Source organism: Amborella trichopoda, chromosome 8 (genome assembly GCF_054954075.1).
Source record: "Amborella trichopoda isolate Santa Cruz 75 chromosome 8, AtrichopodaSantaCruz75HAP2 v2.0, whole genome shotgun sequence".
Lineage (NCBI taxonomy): Eukaryota > Viridiplantae > Streptophyta > Magnoliopsida > Amborellales > Amborellaceae > Amborella > Amborella trichopoda.
In genome coordinates, this window is record NC_142343.1 from 3,720,225 (window position 1) to 3,738,046 (window position 17,822).

General features: G+C 34.3%; 1 protein-coding gene and 1 pseudogene across 1 annotated transcript; one reads left to right on the forward strand and one right to left on the reverse strand.

The window, feature by feature from the left end:
• The first annotated feature begins 7,806 nt into the window (after positions 1–7,806).
• On the forward strand, positions 7,807–7,926 carry LOC148780715 (U6 spliceosomal RNA; annotated as a pseudogene).
• A 943-nt stretch (positions 7,927–8,869) lies between these two features.
• On the reverse strand, positions 8,870–9,484 carry LOC18440217 (germin-like protein 9-3). The gene has a single exon (XM_006850369.1). The coding sequence runs from the start codon at positions 9,482–9,484 to the stop codon at positions 8,870–8,872; it is 615 nt and encodes a 204-aa protein (XP_006850432.1).
• Positions 9,485–17,822: the final 8,338 nt, after the last annotated feature.

Sequence of the window (17,822 nt, forward strand, 5' to 3'; positions counted from 1 at the left end):
ATTGTGCAAAATCGTTGGGCGATTTATTGTGCAGAATCGCCTTGCCGGGCGATTTGTGAGCTGCCTCTCTCTGACGTGATTTACTGTGCGGGACGATTTGTGGACTGCCTCTCTCTGACGTGATTTACTGTGCTGGGCGATTTATTGTGCAAAATCGCCTCGCAGGGCGATTTGTGGCCTGCCTCTCTCTGACGTGATTTACTGTGCAGAATCGCAGAATCACCAGGTGATGTATTGTGCAGAATCGCCGGGTGATTTGTGGGCTGCCTCTCTCTGACGTGATTTACTGTGCAGAATCGTCGGGCGATTTATGGACTCCCTCTCTCTGACGTGATTTACTGTACAGAATCGCCGAGAGATTTTTAAAATACTGATCTGAATCAACATTTTTTAAAATTCTCGTCCCTAGGAAAACATTTTTAAAATTCTCATCCCCAGGAAAACCGACTATAAATAAATTTGTTAGAAACCGACTATAAATAAATTTTTTAAAATTCTCGTCCCCAAGAAAGCATTTTTAAAATTTTCGTCCCCAGGAAAACCGACTCTAAATAAATTTGTCAAGAAACCGACTATAAATAAATTTTTTAAAATTCTCGTAAATTTGTCAGGAAACCGACTATAAATAAATTTGTCTGAAGTCCAGTAGTGATTGCAAACTCGGCCGGTCCAATTCAGAACCGGCTGGCCCAGGCTGGCCCATTTTGTTTTGGTACTCTAGCTAGGTATATTAAAAGAAATTCCAAAAATAAATATGTAAACTCCCAAAAAAATAAGAAATTTGTTTGTAATGTGTTTTGGAAAGTGTTTTGGGCTTTTGGCAACTTATTTTTATATTTTTCTATTTTTTTATTAAAGTTTAAAAATACTCATAGGTACAAATCAATTTTTTATATTATTTTGTATTTTTTTAAAAAAAAATTAATATTTTTTTTAACAAGCCAAGACCTGCCCGACTAGGCTAATTGAATCGGTCAGTTTACCGGTTACTCAGACCCAACCTTTAGCCGGTTTCTAAGGTTCGTTTTTTCGAACATAGCTCGATAGTACTTTTGTTTGAAGTCCTCATGGTATACACGACGTTGCTTCTAGGACTAGAGTCATGTGTGATTGCTTGAGAAAAGAAATGTTTTCTTTTTAAGCTTATGTACTATGCTCTTTCGGAGCCCAATTAACTGGGTAGGGGGTATATTATAGTCATCATCACTATGCTCCCTTGAGAGTATATTATACATTTACACCATCAGGCACAACACCACTTTAGGATTTATTTTATTTTATCTGTATTTTATTAGGGGATCTATCTAATTATAACTAGATGATTATTTTCAAAGGAAAAAAAATTTAGATTTTGAGTTCATAAACATCTAGATCATTCTCTTAAAAAATTAGACGGTTCTAGTGAAATCTTGGGATGATATTTTTTTTAGGTACATAGACAGTGGAAGTTAATTTTTTTTTCTGAGTTTGTTTTCCGCATTATAGATTTCACATCCCTAAAATTTGAGATAGAAAAGATATTATTAAAGTCAGTTTTGCAAGGAAGCAAATAGATAGTGTGCTCTCCGTCGGAAAACTTTTGGCTTTCTTTATATTGCTTAAGAAGAAATTATATAATTCACTAAAGAATATGTCTGGACAAATCTCACCATTTCTTCTCATGATCAAACAAATAAAATGTGCGATGATTTAAAAAAGGGTGCAGTTGGCATACGGATAGAGGTAAGGTGCACCTTCAAATTTTATCATGGTATATAATTTAGTTGTAAAATATTCTTCGTATTATCTTAAAATCTATTTTTATATCTAATTATAAAATTTAAAATTTCAAAAATGGTTAAAACAAGTAGATCTATAAACATATGAAAATCTTGAAAATGGACGATGTAGATAATATGTTGTAAAATGACCTACTTCTTAGACTTAAAATATTTTTATTTTTCATGGTCATACATCTCGATGTCGAGATGATCAATCAAAGGGTTTTTCAACATTAAAACTACCTTTTCCGATGGATATTTGAGTTGCATCCGTAGTACTACATTGTAAGGTTGAATCCTTATATAAACTTTTTCCTTCAAAAAAATGAAAAAGATGAGAGAGTTGATTGTTTTGAAAATTCCAATTTTTAGATTAATAAGAAGTCACAAGATTTGAAGCAGATATATCAAATTTGTTACTAAAAGTTCAAGGGGAAACTTATCATATTTCCCCATATATATATATATATATATATATATATATATATATATATATATATATATATATATATATATATTTGTGTATATCCCCTATCTTTAAAAAAGGATGGCTTAAGCCATAATGTCACAAGTTAGCCACTGACTAGACTGTTTGATCTAGATCTGATCTCTAAGAGTATTTTATTTTGAAGTTTTTCTACAATTATGTGAATACAAATTTTGGTACGCATCATCATCTCAATGAGGCGCAACTAAATAAAAAATAAAAAATATTTAAAAATGACCAAAATACTCCTAAAATTTTAGGGGTATGTTGGTTATTTATTTTTGCCTAGAATATTATTTTTATATTTTTTTTGCAGATGTGCCTTTAAGAGAGGAGTGGATGCCCCAAATTTGGTGTCAAAGTATTTTGAAGAAAAATATAATAAATTAAAAAGTATAGAGGTGTGAGATTGTGATTGGGGCCTTCTCAGCCGTCCATTCAGATCAGATGGTTGAGAGATGGGGATGTAGCAAAAATATATATGGATGGGGAAGTATAGTAAGTTTTTCCCTAATTAAATAGAAAAGATAAAACTTGGATTATTTACAAAGAGATCATTTATCTTTTATACATGGAGGTCACAATCATTCCCACTCATCAGATGTCAAATTAGGTGGCTTAGGGTGAGTAGCAAAGTTCGAGATAATTTTTTTTGGAACGTTATGTCTATTCAATAACACTTTTATAACCACCCAATTTGAAATTTAAGGGATAAGAATGATTGTCACTTTCATGTACAAAAGATAAATTGTCTCTTTATAGACAATCCCGATAAAACTATGGCATAATTTGATTCTACTAAATTCACTACGTAAAAAAGTGTTTCGATTCAAGCTTTGCTCTACTCTACCGACTTTCCTAAGCTTTAGGTAAGGGCTCAATTTTAAAGGATCAAAGTAAGATGCACCTTCAAATTCTACCAAAACATACAATTCCAGTGGGGAAACCTTTACGATGCTTTCAAATCTATTTCCATCCCTAACTACGGAAATTAAATCTCCAAAATGGCGCACTTCGAACAAATCAATAAATACTTAAAAAACTTGATAATAGACGGCCTAGATAATGTATTGCTAGATGTGCCATTTTAATACATAGAACCCTATTTTCGTTATCCATATATCTCAATGTCGAAATGATCCATTTAAGGGTTTTTGTAATAGATTTTTTTAGGTGTGTTGTACTTTTAGATAAATTTTCACTCACATTCCCTAAATATCCGTTATTACATATTTGCCTCCCAAATTTGTATTTTAATTTTGTACCTATTTTTTACCTTTTTTTATTTTTTCCAACTGCCCTCCAAAGTGGTAAAGAAATTCTTGACTTCATTCTCTCAAAAAAAAAAGAAAAAGAAAAGAAATTCTTGACTTCACGTCTTCTAGATCCGAAATAAGTTAAAAGTCTTCGCATTGGATTTGAAGATAACCATTTAGCTTAAAAATACTTGGCGACTTTGATCCATAAGTCATTGTCTCTTCGGACCATGTGGCTATTTTGAAAAAAAAAAAAAAAAAAAAAAGAAGGGAAAGAAGGGGTACGAAGTAAAATACAAATGGAAAGAAATCTGTACTAAAGATTATCTATGAGGGCATAAACATGAATAAAGTCGACGCCCTATATAATCTCTTCTTATTTGCCCAGTCTGTTACCTTGCACAATCTCTAAAACAAGGATGCGTTTTTGAGGGGCGTGGTTTCTTGCAACCTTAAACAATCTATTTAAGGTGCACCTCCAAATATTATTATAACATGTAATTTTAATGTAATTTTTTTTTAGGATTATCTTAAAATTTATTTTAATATCTAATTATAAAATTTTAAACTCTAAAAATGGTTAAAATAGATATATAAACATAAGAAAATCTTGAAAATGAACAGTCTAGATTATGTGTTGCAAGATGCACTATTTCTTAGACTCAAAATCTTTTTTGTTTTTATATTCATACATGTCCATATCGAGATGATCAATTCTAGGGTTTTTCAACATTAAAAGAACCTTTCCGATGATTTTTGAGGTGCATCTTTATTTCTACATTTTAAGGTTGCAACCTTATATACACTTTTTCTTTACTTATTTTACACAATCATTAAAATAAGAATGAGTTTTGAGGTGAGGCTTTATTTATTGTAATCCAGCTGCAGCTCTATTAAAATATTTTTCCTAGTAAACAAATTTCTTTCTTTATGATTTTGGTATGTTGGAACCTTGAGTATCATGTTACATCTGTTAACACTCTAACCATCAACAAAGTACGTAAATATCTAAATCAAGTCCAATCTACCAAGCACCTAGTGGTCGTAGTTTTATTTGAACTTTTCGAACGTTTAGAAGTTGTTTAAAATTCGAGGGGAAAATGATGGGGTGCACACTTATGGATGATCATATGATCGTTTTTCTTGTGTCGTTCATGCACTTCAAAAATTAAGAATTGACCTAAGGTTAGGTAGCCATGTTGGCTGCGAGCCACAACGTGATGTCTTGAGTTCCAGAGTTCCATTTATAATGTAGATAGAGGACCCCTTTGCAATTGAACTACCCGTAAAATTGATATTTTTAGTGTAGGGGAGCACGAAAGAATACATCTTTTCCTACATAAAAATCAACCTCTTCTAAGTTAAAATTTAGAAAAATCACACAAAACTCAGCCTCCTCAGTAAAAGCTCATACGTCGTGTTCGAGTTGTGGCAGGCACCTAATGCATCTTTGCAAGGCATCATGCATAGATTACTTTCGTTCATGGATATGAAATAAAAGTCGCCCACAAGTGTCCTTATAGTGGGTGTTGGGACTTAGAATAGGTCCATATCGACCCGTTTCCTTATGGGAACTAAGAATCCATCCGGTTCGCATATATTTACCCAACAGTGTCAGAAACCGTGAGTCTATCAAGGTACATGGCGATCCAGACTGGCCTGATCTTCTGGATCTCACACACTATATTTTTCTTTTTCTTATTTCTATGGACTGATTCTCACTCTGAAGTGTATTTTACTTCCACAGTATTGACACCTTATATAAATTTTTTTATTATTGCCTGCGAGGTTTAGATTGGAGCCTCAAGCCCATATTAGTGATTCCTTTCCCTTCAGTGACGAGAGATAAACTCCCCCTAACTTCTACATTTCGTCGTCTTCAAGGACACACATATACTATAGACAACAAGGCCTGTCTGATTGAAATGGCTCCATTATCAAATATTCATATAGAAAGTAACATTTAAATATATCCTAATGGTCTGATAAATCAAGGCCATAGACCATGACCTTAGGGTTATAAGTAAATGTTCTCCCTTCAAAGAGATTGCATAGAGAAAAGATATGGGTTTCTCAAAGGGGCTCATGGTGTTGCTCTTGATCATGGTTATTGCCCAGACCCAGGTCCCAGTAGGTGCTCAAGCTCGAGTCTTTGTTGCCCAAGAAGGGGATGATAAGTGCTCAATATTGTTGTCAACTTATGATCATTTTTTTATGGCAAAAGTTTATATAATGTTGCAACTATAAATTGTTGAAAATAGGCACACGTCAAAAATCCATCGAAAAAGGTTGTTTTGATGGTGAAAAACCCTCTAATTGATCATTTCGATCTCAAAATGTATGGATGTGATTTTTTTTTTTTTTTTTTTTTTTTTAAAGTATTAAAACTCTTACATCTTGTAATACATTATCCGGTCTGTCTATTCTCAAGATTTTCATGTATTTGTAGATCTATTCATTCTATAACATTTTTTGAGTTATATATATCTATGTACCAAAGAAGTTTGAGCTTGGTCAAATGGAATAAATGCATCTATCTAATTTCACATCCAATAATCAAGATTAATTGTGAACTCCTTGTACCAAAGATAAATGGACTCATTATATATGGGATAGTATACCATAATATCGTTTATCTTTGTTAAAAGGAGATCACAATTACTCTTAGTTTTTAGATGTAAAATTAGATGGATTTGGGTGTGCCACCTCGAAAAATTTGTTTTTGAACTTTGAGTCTAATGAATGACACTCTTACAACTACCAAATTTGAAAGGACAAGAATGTTTGTGACCTCTTTATATTAAAAATAAATGATTATACTAAAAATAAATAATCTTTCTATATAATTTTCCTAGAGAGAGCATGCAAAATTTTCATAGTTCGTGTTTGTGTTTGTTTAGTTTTAGGGTTATCAAAGATGCTGACCTCCGGACGCCCGTGCACATGCTGCGATGATGTTGGTGGTTCATGCAAACTTACCTGGGGTTCCGCTTGCCTCAGAGCTGAATGCCGGCTCTGAGAAGAACTCTGAGCAATGAATTTGCTTTTTTATTTATTTGGATTTGGGGCTTGTTATTAGGACCTGGTTTCTATGCGGCCATGCTCGGATATGTAAAAACGCGGGCCTCTTAATAAATCTATTTTTGAGATGGATTTAAGACTTGATTTTTAAGGACATGTAATATCTAACATGTGGATCATGAATATGAAAAAATAAACAAATTTGAAAACTAAAAATAATAATTTTAGTAAAAAACATTTGGACGGTTAGTTTTTATTGTTTTTAGATGGAACACATAATTGCATCCATCTTTAAGATGGATGCTTTACACTTTTTCGACCGCATACGTAGAAATGCAGCCCAGCACATGAAACAATTTTCTTCGTTATTATCACTAAGGAAACTCCTAAATGATATGTTTCTTTTGCTTTTGTGTGAATGAAATTTTTATCACGTGTATGGTTTTCAAAACCCGGATCAATGGGGTCTATTGTCCACTCCACCGGTGTGTGTTGGATCACCAGATTGTCGGTCTGGATTGGTTAAAATTGGTGATTCAAAATTTAAAATAAGGGGGACCTAGGAAAATATAGGCTGAGGGTGGAAAAAGAAAAAAACAATATGAAAGGAAGGGTTTTACAGGGGACACTTTCCTGGAATCGAATCAGTCCTGATTGATTTCCAGTCCAGATCGGTGATTCCTGATTGGGAAAACCGGCCTTTGAAACACTACAAATGGCAATTACTAATCTATATATTTAGATAATATAAAATTCAAAGTTAGTTTAAGCTACAATTAACATTCAAAGTTAGTTTGATATAGCAATTGAAAACCTAGATCGGTTGGGTGAACCGACCTTCTAGAAATCCGGTCTAGATTGGCGAATAGCAATCATATCAATTTTACGGTACGAGAATCAGTCATAAAAATAAAAATTTTTTAAAGAAAAACTACTAAGAAATATAATGTGTGAACTAGGTGATCCAGCGGTTTGGATTGCCCGGTTCCCTAATAGAAATAGGCAAATCCATAGGAACTAGACCGACTCCTGCTTGTGACGAGGATCCGGGTTGGTCTAGACTAATTCTTGTTCCGAATTAACGCTTTTGATATGGACCACCGAGTTTTAAAACATTTATTCGACATAAACACACGTCTGAAGTTAGAAACTCCAATTATGTGATTGAAAATTTCTTTTATGCCTTTATTTCCAATTTATAAAAGATGGAGATGGAAATGAAAATGTTGATACTAAATATGACTACGGTTTCGTTAGTTTTCGAGTGAAGAATGCAGAAAACAAGTATGGTTTTGAGTGCTTTTTTTATTCCCAAAATTGGAACAATACATAGAAAATTAGCAAGGCCTCTATGCAAGCGTGAGGATGACACCGCACAAATCAAGAAACGGTCCAAATTTTAATTACCCAAAAAAACAAAAAAAAAACTGTAAGGAGATGCTGGTGCCAAAATTGATTCTCCTACACCAGTAAGCATGTTCTTTCTACCTAGGCGCTTACTATGCACCACACACCACCTCTCTCTCAACTTCAATTCATAGAATCTTGCTTGAGTATATTTGAGTAGTAGCAATCCTGATATATTGCTTCCCATAAATCTAGATTAGATCGGACCGTATTTCTCATGCTATTGGAATATGGCGATCTCATGGATTGAAACTTAGACCTTAACCGGCAAATTTATGATCCACGATTGGCTTCCTATAGTCTTGAGACTTTGTGCACAATATAGTTGTGCGCGGGGGCAGTCCGATAACGATTTAAGTTGGTCTTAATAAGTGCCTCCCCCAGTTTATAGCTGCCTTTCCAGGAGTCAAACCTGACTGACTAGTCAGTAACATGTTGCTAATGGCAAGGTTTTGGCACTAGCAGGCAAAAGAAGGAAATTTTTCATAGTTAATCGGTGATAAACAATGACATTGTTGAATGCTTTTTATATGGAATACTGGTTACCTATTTGTAGGAATACCCTTAATAGCATTTAAAGATAAGATTGGTCTACGGCTATCAGGATGGCCAAACTGCACCTTATTACTGTTCGTAGTATATTTGGAAATGTTCGAAATTTCGAAATATTCAACCAGTAAATTCATTTCTTTCAACCAAATCTTAGTAAAATACACGCACAAGCACAAGCACAAACACACACTGAGACTGAGAGAAATAGTACAAGCAGCCATTCTTTCTGATCACATAAACAACAATGGAAGAGAGAGTATTGCATGGGCCTTCCATACAAGACAATACTACTAGTGCCTCCATTTATTCACCCAAGATCTACATTCACTATTATTTAATTAGAACTATCGATGCTAGGGCTCTTAATATTTAGGCACTGCCCTAACTTAGTTCTGCCCAGCTCTTAGTTGCTGGACAGTCTCAGGGGAGACCTTGAATGCCCTTGTCAGGACCTCGTCGGGCACGCTTGATCCAAACAGGCTCTTAGGCAATGATACAGTGCCAGCGTCTGCGCTGGAGAAGGCGGAGACCACGACGGCCTTATTGGCCTTGTCGAGGTTGGCCTGGTAGTGAGGCAACCCCTTGGGAAAAACAAACACATCTCCTTTCTGCAACACATTCCTGTACAGTTTTCCATTGCTGTCGGTCGAGCCGACCGTCAGGGCCCCATCTGTGACGAACAGGAGCTCTGCCCCACGCGGGTGGGTGTGAGGGACATTGACAGAACCCGGTGCGAACTCGAGGAGCTCGAGAGAGAGGCCGGTGCCCTTAAGGGCGGGGAAGTCCCTTACAGAGACAGGCTTCCTCCCTACAGTGTTGGTTGAGGAGGGGGCACCACCTCGAAGACCAGTGTACGTAAAGAAGCTGCCATCAAACTTAGACTCGTCGAGACCGTCAGGGACAGCGAAGTCCGAGAGGAGTTCAGGATCGGCGGCATGGACGACAGTGAGAGAGAGCAGAGAGAGAGCCCAAAGAGCCAAAATGGGGATGGTTTTGGCCATTCTTTTTTTCTCTTTGAAGCTGTGGAAGAGGAAAGCTTGAGAGAGGACAGAAGGATTAGGGTGAGGAGAGGAGAGGGTTTAAGTGGTGCCATTTATAGAGTGAGAAAATCTGGTGATTTTCCCTCTCATCCTCCATTAGGCCCGTAATGGGATCATCTTCATTCCTCACCAAGGATTAGGGGTTAATTGCCCCCCACTAGCAAACAGTGATTGATGTTTACTTATAGGAATTTGTTAACACTTTTAAATGCCTGGCCCAAATAATCACTACTAAACTTATTTGATAAAGAAATTGTGTGTGGGTCCTCACAATTTTCACTACCCATTTAATGCACTTAAAAAGTTAAAGGGAGTTGAGCACTGTTTGGTCGACCCCAAAATTGAGGGACAGAGATACGATAACAGCCTTATTCCTGAAAGTTGGACAGAAACCCAACGGTTCCATGATGCCCTAATCACAGACCAACACACAAATTCCACCAATTCACTTATCACTTTCATTGATTTTAAGCACTGTTTTGAAGATCGCCTCTGCCAAGGGACTCTGACCTAGGTTGAGGGGGGGTTACTTGGCCGAATCCGAGTGCTTGGACTTTTCTGGTACAGGATTAAAAAGCCATAGAAAATTTTTAAAAATATAAAAACTAAAAATTCGGCACTAAAAGTAGAGAATCTATGTAAGGTTGCAACCTTAAAATTACTGATGCACCTCAAAAATCCATCAAAAAATATTGCTTTAATGCTGAAAAACCCTTCTAATTGATAATCTCGACAACGAGATGTATGAATATAAAAAAATATATTTTATATCCCATAAATAGTGCATCTTGCAACACATTATCTAGATCGTCCTTTTTCAAGATTTTTATATGTTTATAGATCTATTTGATTTTAATCATTCTTTTAATATTAAATTTTATAATTAGATATGAAAATGGATTTTGAGATAATCATAATAATTTTTTACATCAAAATTATATGTTTTAATAAAACTTGGAGGTGCGCCTTAATTGGATTGTTTAAGGTTGCAACTTTACAGAAAGCACACCCTTTAAAAGTATGAGATTGTATACAATGAGACCATCATTTACCTTTTATACAAGGTAGTCACAATTCTTTACTACCATTTGATGTGAAATTTGATAGCTTGGATGTGTTACAAAGTTCGAAAAAATTTCTTTGAAGTTTGAGCTTGGTTAATAGAATAATTGCTTCCACCCAACTTCACGTCTAACAGTCAAAATTATTGTGACCACCTTATATAAAAGGTGAATGGTCTCATTTAAAAAATGATATATAGTTGGGGACATTTTAAAAAATAAAAAAAACAGAAGTACAAAAATAGAGATCATGGCAAAAAAGACAAGCATTACTTTATGCCAAAAACATCGAATCATATAAAAAAAAACTTATAGTACCTACGAGGCTTTAAACAATCAAATTAGAACCTACCTCAAAAATTTCACTAGAAGAGGTTGTTTTGATGCCCAAATATCCTCAAATTGATCATCTCGACATCAAGATGCATGGACATTAGAAAAAAAATAGATTTCAAGTTTAGAAAATAATATATTTTACAAAGCAATTTTGGACCGTCAATTTTCAATATTTTAAAGTTTTCATATATCTCTCGATCTCCACTATTTTTTAACCTTTAAGGTTTATAATAAAAAATAAAAATATATTTTAAGGCTATCAAAAAGATTTCGAAACCACATTTCTCAACACTATTCAAAGGTAGGCTCTAATTTGATTGTTTAGAACCTAAGTTCTATATAAACCACACCCATTTTTTACATCCCTCGAGTCGTACATACAGCTGAGCCTTGAATTTTGTTCTCCACAAACCAAATTAAAAGAAAGAAAAATTTGCACTAAGAAAAATATTCTATTTTCATTTTCAATTTTTTTCCTCCTCAGTTTTCTTTTGGTTGTGTATGCTATGACCCCAAATTTGGGCTCATGAATTTAATTCCAATATGATGTCATATAAGACTCGGACTTGGGCTTGGAATCAGGCGTGCCTGAGTCCAGGCAGCAGGCCAGACTCAACTGTATCGAACTAGACCGGGTCTGTGAAAAGGTGGAAAACAGTCCTTGCAAACTGATGAGACTTGGCTGATTCCTGCGATTTCTTAGTCATACTCGCACCCTGTCAAGTAACTTACAAGTTGTATTCCGCTAGTTCTATAAGACTAAATGGAATATAAACAAAACTTATAATAAATTAATATTTATTCCTGAAGACATAACGAAACATAAATGGGAAATTTATCAAAATAACAAGAAGAAAATAAGTATTCACATTTGTAATTATTCCAACTCAAGACTATGTGTTTTTTTTTATGGGTATTTTGTTATAAAATCAAAAGATATTAGTAAACTGTTAAATTGTTAATATCTTGTGAGAAATTTGATAAATTTCCTTTGAAAATCATATAAATAAGGCTGTTCTTTAATAAACATACGAAGAACACGGTTACACATCTTTGATCAGTCTATCTTCACTAAAACTTGTTTCGCCTCTTTGTTATCAAGCCTATATAGAATTTTGCAATTCCCATCTTCCTCCTCCACAGCAGTTGCTACCACCAGTGTTATTGCCGCCAACACTACGTGAATAATGATCTTCCAGTGTGAATTTCATTCTATTGAACAAGAGGATTATTATGTTGATTTCTTGAGTGTGATTATGGTTTATTATGTTAGTTTTTGTTAACTTTGAAATTCGGGAAAATTATTTTAATTTTGTTAAGCTCATCTAGCTATTAATATTATGCTTCAGGGCATCAGTATCGAAGCAGACCGTCAAACTATCTCTGATTGCCCTTTATGATTATGTGAAGTTCCTTGGGTTTCTATGCCTTGTTTTCTTCTAGTCTGCACCTATTAAGGGATGTGATTTGTATACTTATGTTTTATTATTCTATGATTTCTCTGTGAGACTTTGTTCCCTGTAATCGTCTATTTTTTTCAACAAAATATCATGTATTTATCAAAAAATAAAATTAGCAGAGGTAAAAGAACCTAAAACTACTCTAAATTGTTTGAATATTACTCCTATCCTTTCTCATCTATAACCTATGGCCTGTGTCATCAAATGATCATTCCAGGCCTAGAGTGGGCAATTTTATTCTCCTTTGTTTGCATCGATTGCGGATGTATCGTTGAGGCGATGTCCTGACGACCACTTTGATACTTGTTACATGGCCAAAGTTCCTCTCTCTCTCTCTCTCTCAAATTCTTTACGGTATTAGAGCAGTATACTTTTCTATCTTGTTACATTCTCCTCTCAAAAAGAAAAAGCGATACATTTTCCTATCTTGTTTGCAATTTGTTTATATTATATTTCTATTACAACCACCCTGGCCTGTCATTTACTGTAGTTCCTCATGTGTTGCTGTAACTAGTGCACCAAGGTCACTGATTTTCTTGATTTTAAAAGAAACAAGGGACTCCAATGCAGAGCCAGGACATTTCCTTAAGAATTAAACAGGACATTGTTCCTTTCTTTATCGAGGTTAATGTGGGATCCATATGTTACATATGTGATCCTAGGCTCGGGCTGAGGTCCGGATTCTTGCAGTTGGGATTGGAGCCTACCAATTATATGACTGAGACCTGAAAATATGATTCAATGGATCTTTAGTTGTTTATAGATTCCATGAAACTCCCTTATGACTCTTTTCTTCTTTGTATCTCAAGATGGCTAACCTGCTAGGACGCAAGCATGCATAAATGTTGGCGGATTAAAACATCTAAGTGAAATTAACTAGAAGAAGGGCATAGGTTCCTCAAAAATTAAGGTTGTTTATTAGTTGCAAACCCATTGAGATTCACTATGTTTAATAAATCACTAACTTCACACTTTTTTGTAATGCAACCGGTCTTTCTAATTATTCTTTCAATTTCAGATGTTGTGAACATCCAGTTTCAAAGGTCATCTTGTTGTACTATCTAATATACTTTTATTACCAATTAAAATAGAAATTCAAACTTCTTCTTTTTTGCTTTTCTAAAGGAAATGAAGCATCTATTCCATCAAACAGGGATACAATTTTACATGACAGTACATCCCTCGTCTTATTCTTAACACCCCTTGGCTTATTCTTAACGCCCCTTTGGGAACGCGAACACATCTCCTTTCTGTAACACATTCCTGTACAGTTTCCCGTTACTGTCCGTCAAGCTGACTTTCAGAGCACCCTCCACGACGAACAGGAGTTCTGCCCCACGTGGGTGGGTGTGGGGGACATTAACAGCGCCAGATGGGAATTCAAGGAGCTCGAGAGAGAGGCCGGTGCCGTTAAGGGCAGGGAAGTCTCTCACGGAGACGGGTTTGCATCATACATTGTTGGGGGAGGAGGGGGCCCCACCTCGGAGACCGGTGTATGTGAAGAAGCCTCCATCGAGCTCTGACTCATCTAAGCCGTCAGGGACAGCAAAGTCCGAGACGAGTTCGTGGTGGTGAAGCATAGACATTAGTTAGAAAGAGCAGACATAGAGCCACGACTATCGAGCTTAGCATGGTCTTTGCCATTTTTCTGTTCTTTTCTTATCTTTATGTGGTTTTATCTCTGTGGACTAGGTTTGAGGGAGTGAAGGTTAGAGTGAGCGTCTTTTATAGAGAGAAATGGCAATGGCCCCAGGTGATTTTCTCTGTCATCTTCTATTACGTGTTGGTATCATTTTCACTGAGCAACTGATTAGTGTTTGTGCTCTCCTTCTAACATTAGCACACATTAATTGCCTGTTGTTATCACCACAATAGATGGATTGCATTGATTAACACGACATTGAGGATTTTTTATTTTTATATATTTATTGGCGTTCCCACCATGATCAGGGTTTAACAAAGGAAAAATATCCCATATCTCATATTTTTAAGTTTCTTTTCTTTATAAATCAAAGTTTCAAAAGATATCTTCGAACCCCTGACCACTTTAAACCTATTTTTTAACCTATATAAATATGAGAAAGACGTGCTATTTTTAAACTCAATCATTTTTAAATATTGTTCGGGTCCAAAATTTGGACCCATACCTGGACCTAAGGTCAAGTATACCCGTCGCGTCTGGGTCTAGATGGGTCCATGGCCACCCCTGTTTATGTCACACCCCGTGCCATTCAATTTGACCTCTAATGGCTATTAATAACTGTGACCTTCTTGTATCAAAGATAAACGGTTTCATAATATACAATCTCAATGATATATGAGCAATGATCTAATGCAACGGTTGTATAATGGTATAATGCAACGATACTTCAAGAAAACCATGTTTGTGGCATTTGTATGACCTCAAATTTTACACACACTCTCTCTTTATCTCAATAATCAATCCCAAAAAAAAAAAAAAGTTCAATTTGAACCTTAGATATGGTCAAAATGAGTCTCCTCCAAAATCGAATCCAGACCATTCATTTTGTGAATTTCAAGATTTTAGCCTTTATAAACTCAAAATCATTTCTTTCTTTTTTAACATTGTTCATCTAATAATAATAAAGTCATCCAAAAAAATTAGAAATGAAAAAATCCTTCTAAGGCCTAGATATAAGCATCTCACGAAAATGAACGGTCAATATTAATTGGGCCAAAAAAATACTTTCTAAGTTATGTTTTCAAATTTTCTTTTTTTGTTATTGTTCATTAGAATGAGAAGAGTCTATATTTTAAAATTTGGATCAAACAAATAGCCATAAGATGGTTTTTTAAAGTTGTTGCATAATATTACTATACAACGGTTGCATGATATTACTATGCAACAGTTGCATAAAATCATTGCCCATGATATATATATATATATATATATATATATATATATATATATATATATATATATATATATATATATATATATATATATATATATATAGAGAGAGAGAGAGAGAGAGAAAGAGAGCAATGTTCCAATACAACGGTTGTATCATAGTGTAACACAACGACACTTCTAGAAAACCATATTTGTGGTATTTGTATGACTCCAAATTTTGCACACACACTCTCTTCATCTCAATAATCAATCCCCCGCCAAAAAAAAGTTAAATTTGGACTTTAGATATGGTCAAAATAAGTCCCCTCCAAAAACAAATCTAGAATATTCATTTTGTGAATTTCAAGATCTTAGCCTTTATATACTCAAAATCATTTTTTTTATTTTTAACATTGTTCATCTTATTATAATAAAGCCATCAAAAAAATTGAAAATGAAAAAAATCCTTCTAAGGTATAGTTCTATGTATCATACCAAAAGGAATGGCCTATGTTAATTGGACTAAAAAAATACTTTCTAGCTTGTGTTTTCATTTTTTTTCTTTTTTTGTGATTGTTCATTAGAATGAAAATAGTGTATATTTCAAAATTTAGATCAAACAAATGGCTATAAGATGATATATATATATATATATAAAATACTACGCAATCCCTATAGGCAAAAATGAATAGTGATTTCTCCTACCCTTATTACCATCTAAAGTTTATCGTGCAGTTACGATTGTTCGGTAGTGTTTTATTTTTTATTTTTATTTTATAAATCGGAATGACTTGAAATTTGGAGTGTGTATTCATAAAAAATAGAGGAATCTTAGAAAAATATAAAAAAATTATTTTACATGAAAAATATTTAGCAAAATACCCCCAAAACGTTTTGGGGGTATTTTGATCAATTGTTTTTTTGCAGATAATTTTTTAAAATTTTTATTAGATGCACCTCAATAAAATGTACATACCCTCCAAATTTTAGATCATTCCGATTTATAGAAAATTTTTTTTTAAAATAAAACACTATCGGACAATCGTGACCGCACTATGATATTTGGACGGTGATGAGCGTAGGCAAAATTACTATTCATTTTTGCCTACAGAGGTTGGGAAGACTTTTCACATATATATATATATATATATGTATATATATATATATATATATATATATATATATATATATGTATATATATATATATATATATATATATATATATATATATATATATATATATATATATATATATATATATATATATATATAAATCATGATAACAGTCAATTTGGGCTTGGTCAGAGTCTCCGCCCAGGCATAAATTATGGACATTTGGCCACGAGCTGGGCTTATATATAAATCATGATAACAGTCAATTTGGGCTTGGTCAGAGTCTCCGTCCAGGCGTAAATTATGGACATTTGGCCACGAGCTGGGCCTGAGTTGACCTTTGCACCCCTGGACTCAACCTTCTCGAAGAAGTGAGAAACTTGAGGGGTTTTCCTAATGGATTACCATTAAATTCGGTACTGATCTATAGAAAATTCAAGTCCCACACCCATGTGATAACTTTTATAGAGATCCGTGCCAACTTTAATGATGATCCTTTGGGGTCTTATACACATGGGTGGGAGATGGTCCTATAGGATCATTACTCATATATATATATATATATATATGGAAAAGTCTTTCCAACGCATGTAGGCGAAAATGAATAGTGATTTCTCCTACTCTCATCACCGTCCAAATTTCATCGTACGGTCACGATTGTTGGTAGTGTTTTTTTTTTTTCATTTTTTTTCTACAAATCAGAATTACCTGAAATTTAGAAGATATGTACATCTTATTGAGGCGCATGTAATAAAAATATAAAAAAAAATTATCTGAGAAAACTAAATTGATCAAAATACACCTGAAACTTTTTGGGGGTATTTTGGTCAATATATATATATATATATATATAAATCATGATAACAGTCAATTTGGGCTTGGTCAGAGTCTCCGCCCAGGCTTAAATTATGGACATTTGGCCACGAGCTGGGCCTGAGTTGACCTTTGCACCCCTGGACTCAACCTTCTCGAAGAAGTGAGAAACTTGAGGGGTTTTCCTAATGGATTACCATTAAATTCGGTACTGATCTATAGAAAATTCAAGTCTCATACCCATGTGATAACTTTTATAGAGATCTGTGCCAACTTTAATGATGATCCTTTGGGGTCTTATACACATGGGTAGGAGATGGTCCTATAGGATCATTACTCATATATATATATATATATATATATATATATATATATATATATATGGAAAAGTCTTTCCAACGCATGTAGGCGAAAATGAATAGTGATTTCTCTTACTCTTATCACCGTCCAAATTTCATCGTACGGTCACGATTGTTGGTAGTGTTTTTTTTTTTTCATTTTTTTTCTACAAATCGGAATTACCTGAAATTTAGAGGATATGTACATCTTATTGAGGCGCATATAATAAAAATATAAAAAAAAATTATCTGAGAAAACTAAATTGATCAAAATACACCTGAAACTTTTTGGGGGTATTTTGGTCAATATTTTCACGTAAAATA

Excerpts from the sequence above, each read along its gene's own strand:
- LOC18440217 (XM_006850369.1), bottom strand. The coding sequence starts at position 9,484 with ATGGCCAAAACCATCCCCATTTTGGCTCTTTGGGCTCTCTCTCTGCTC.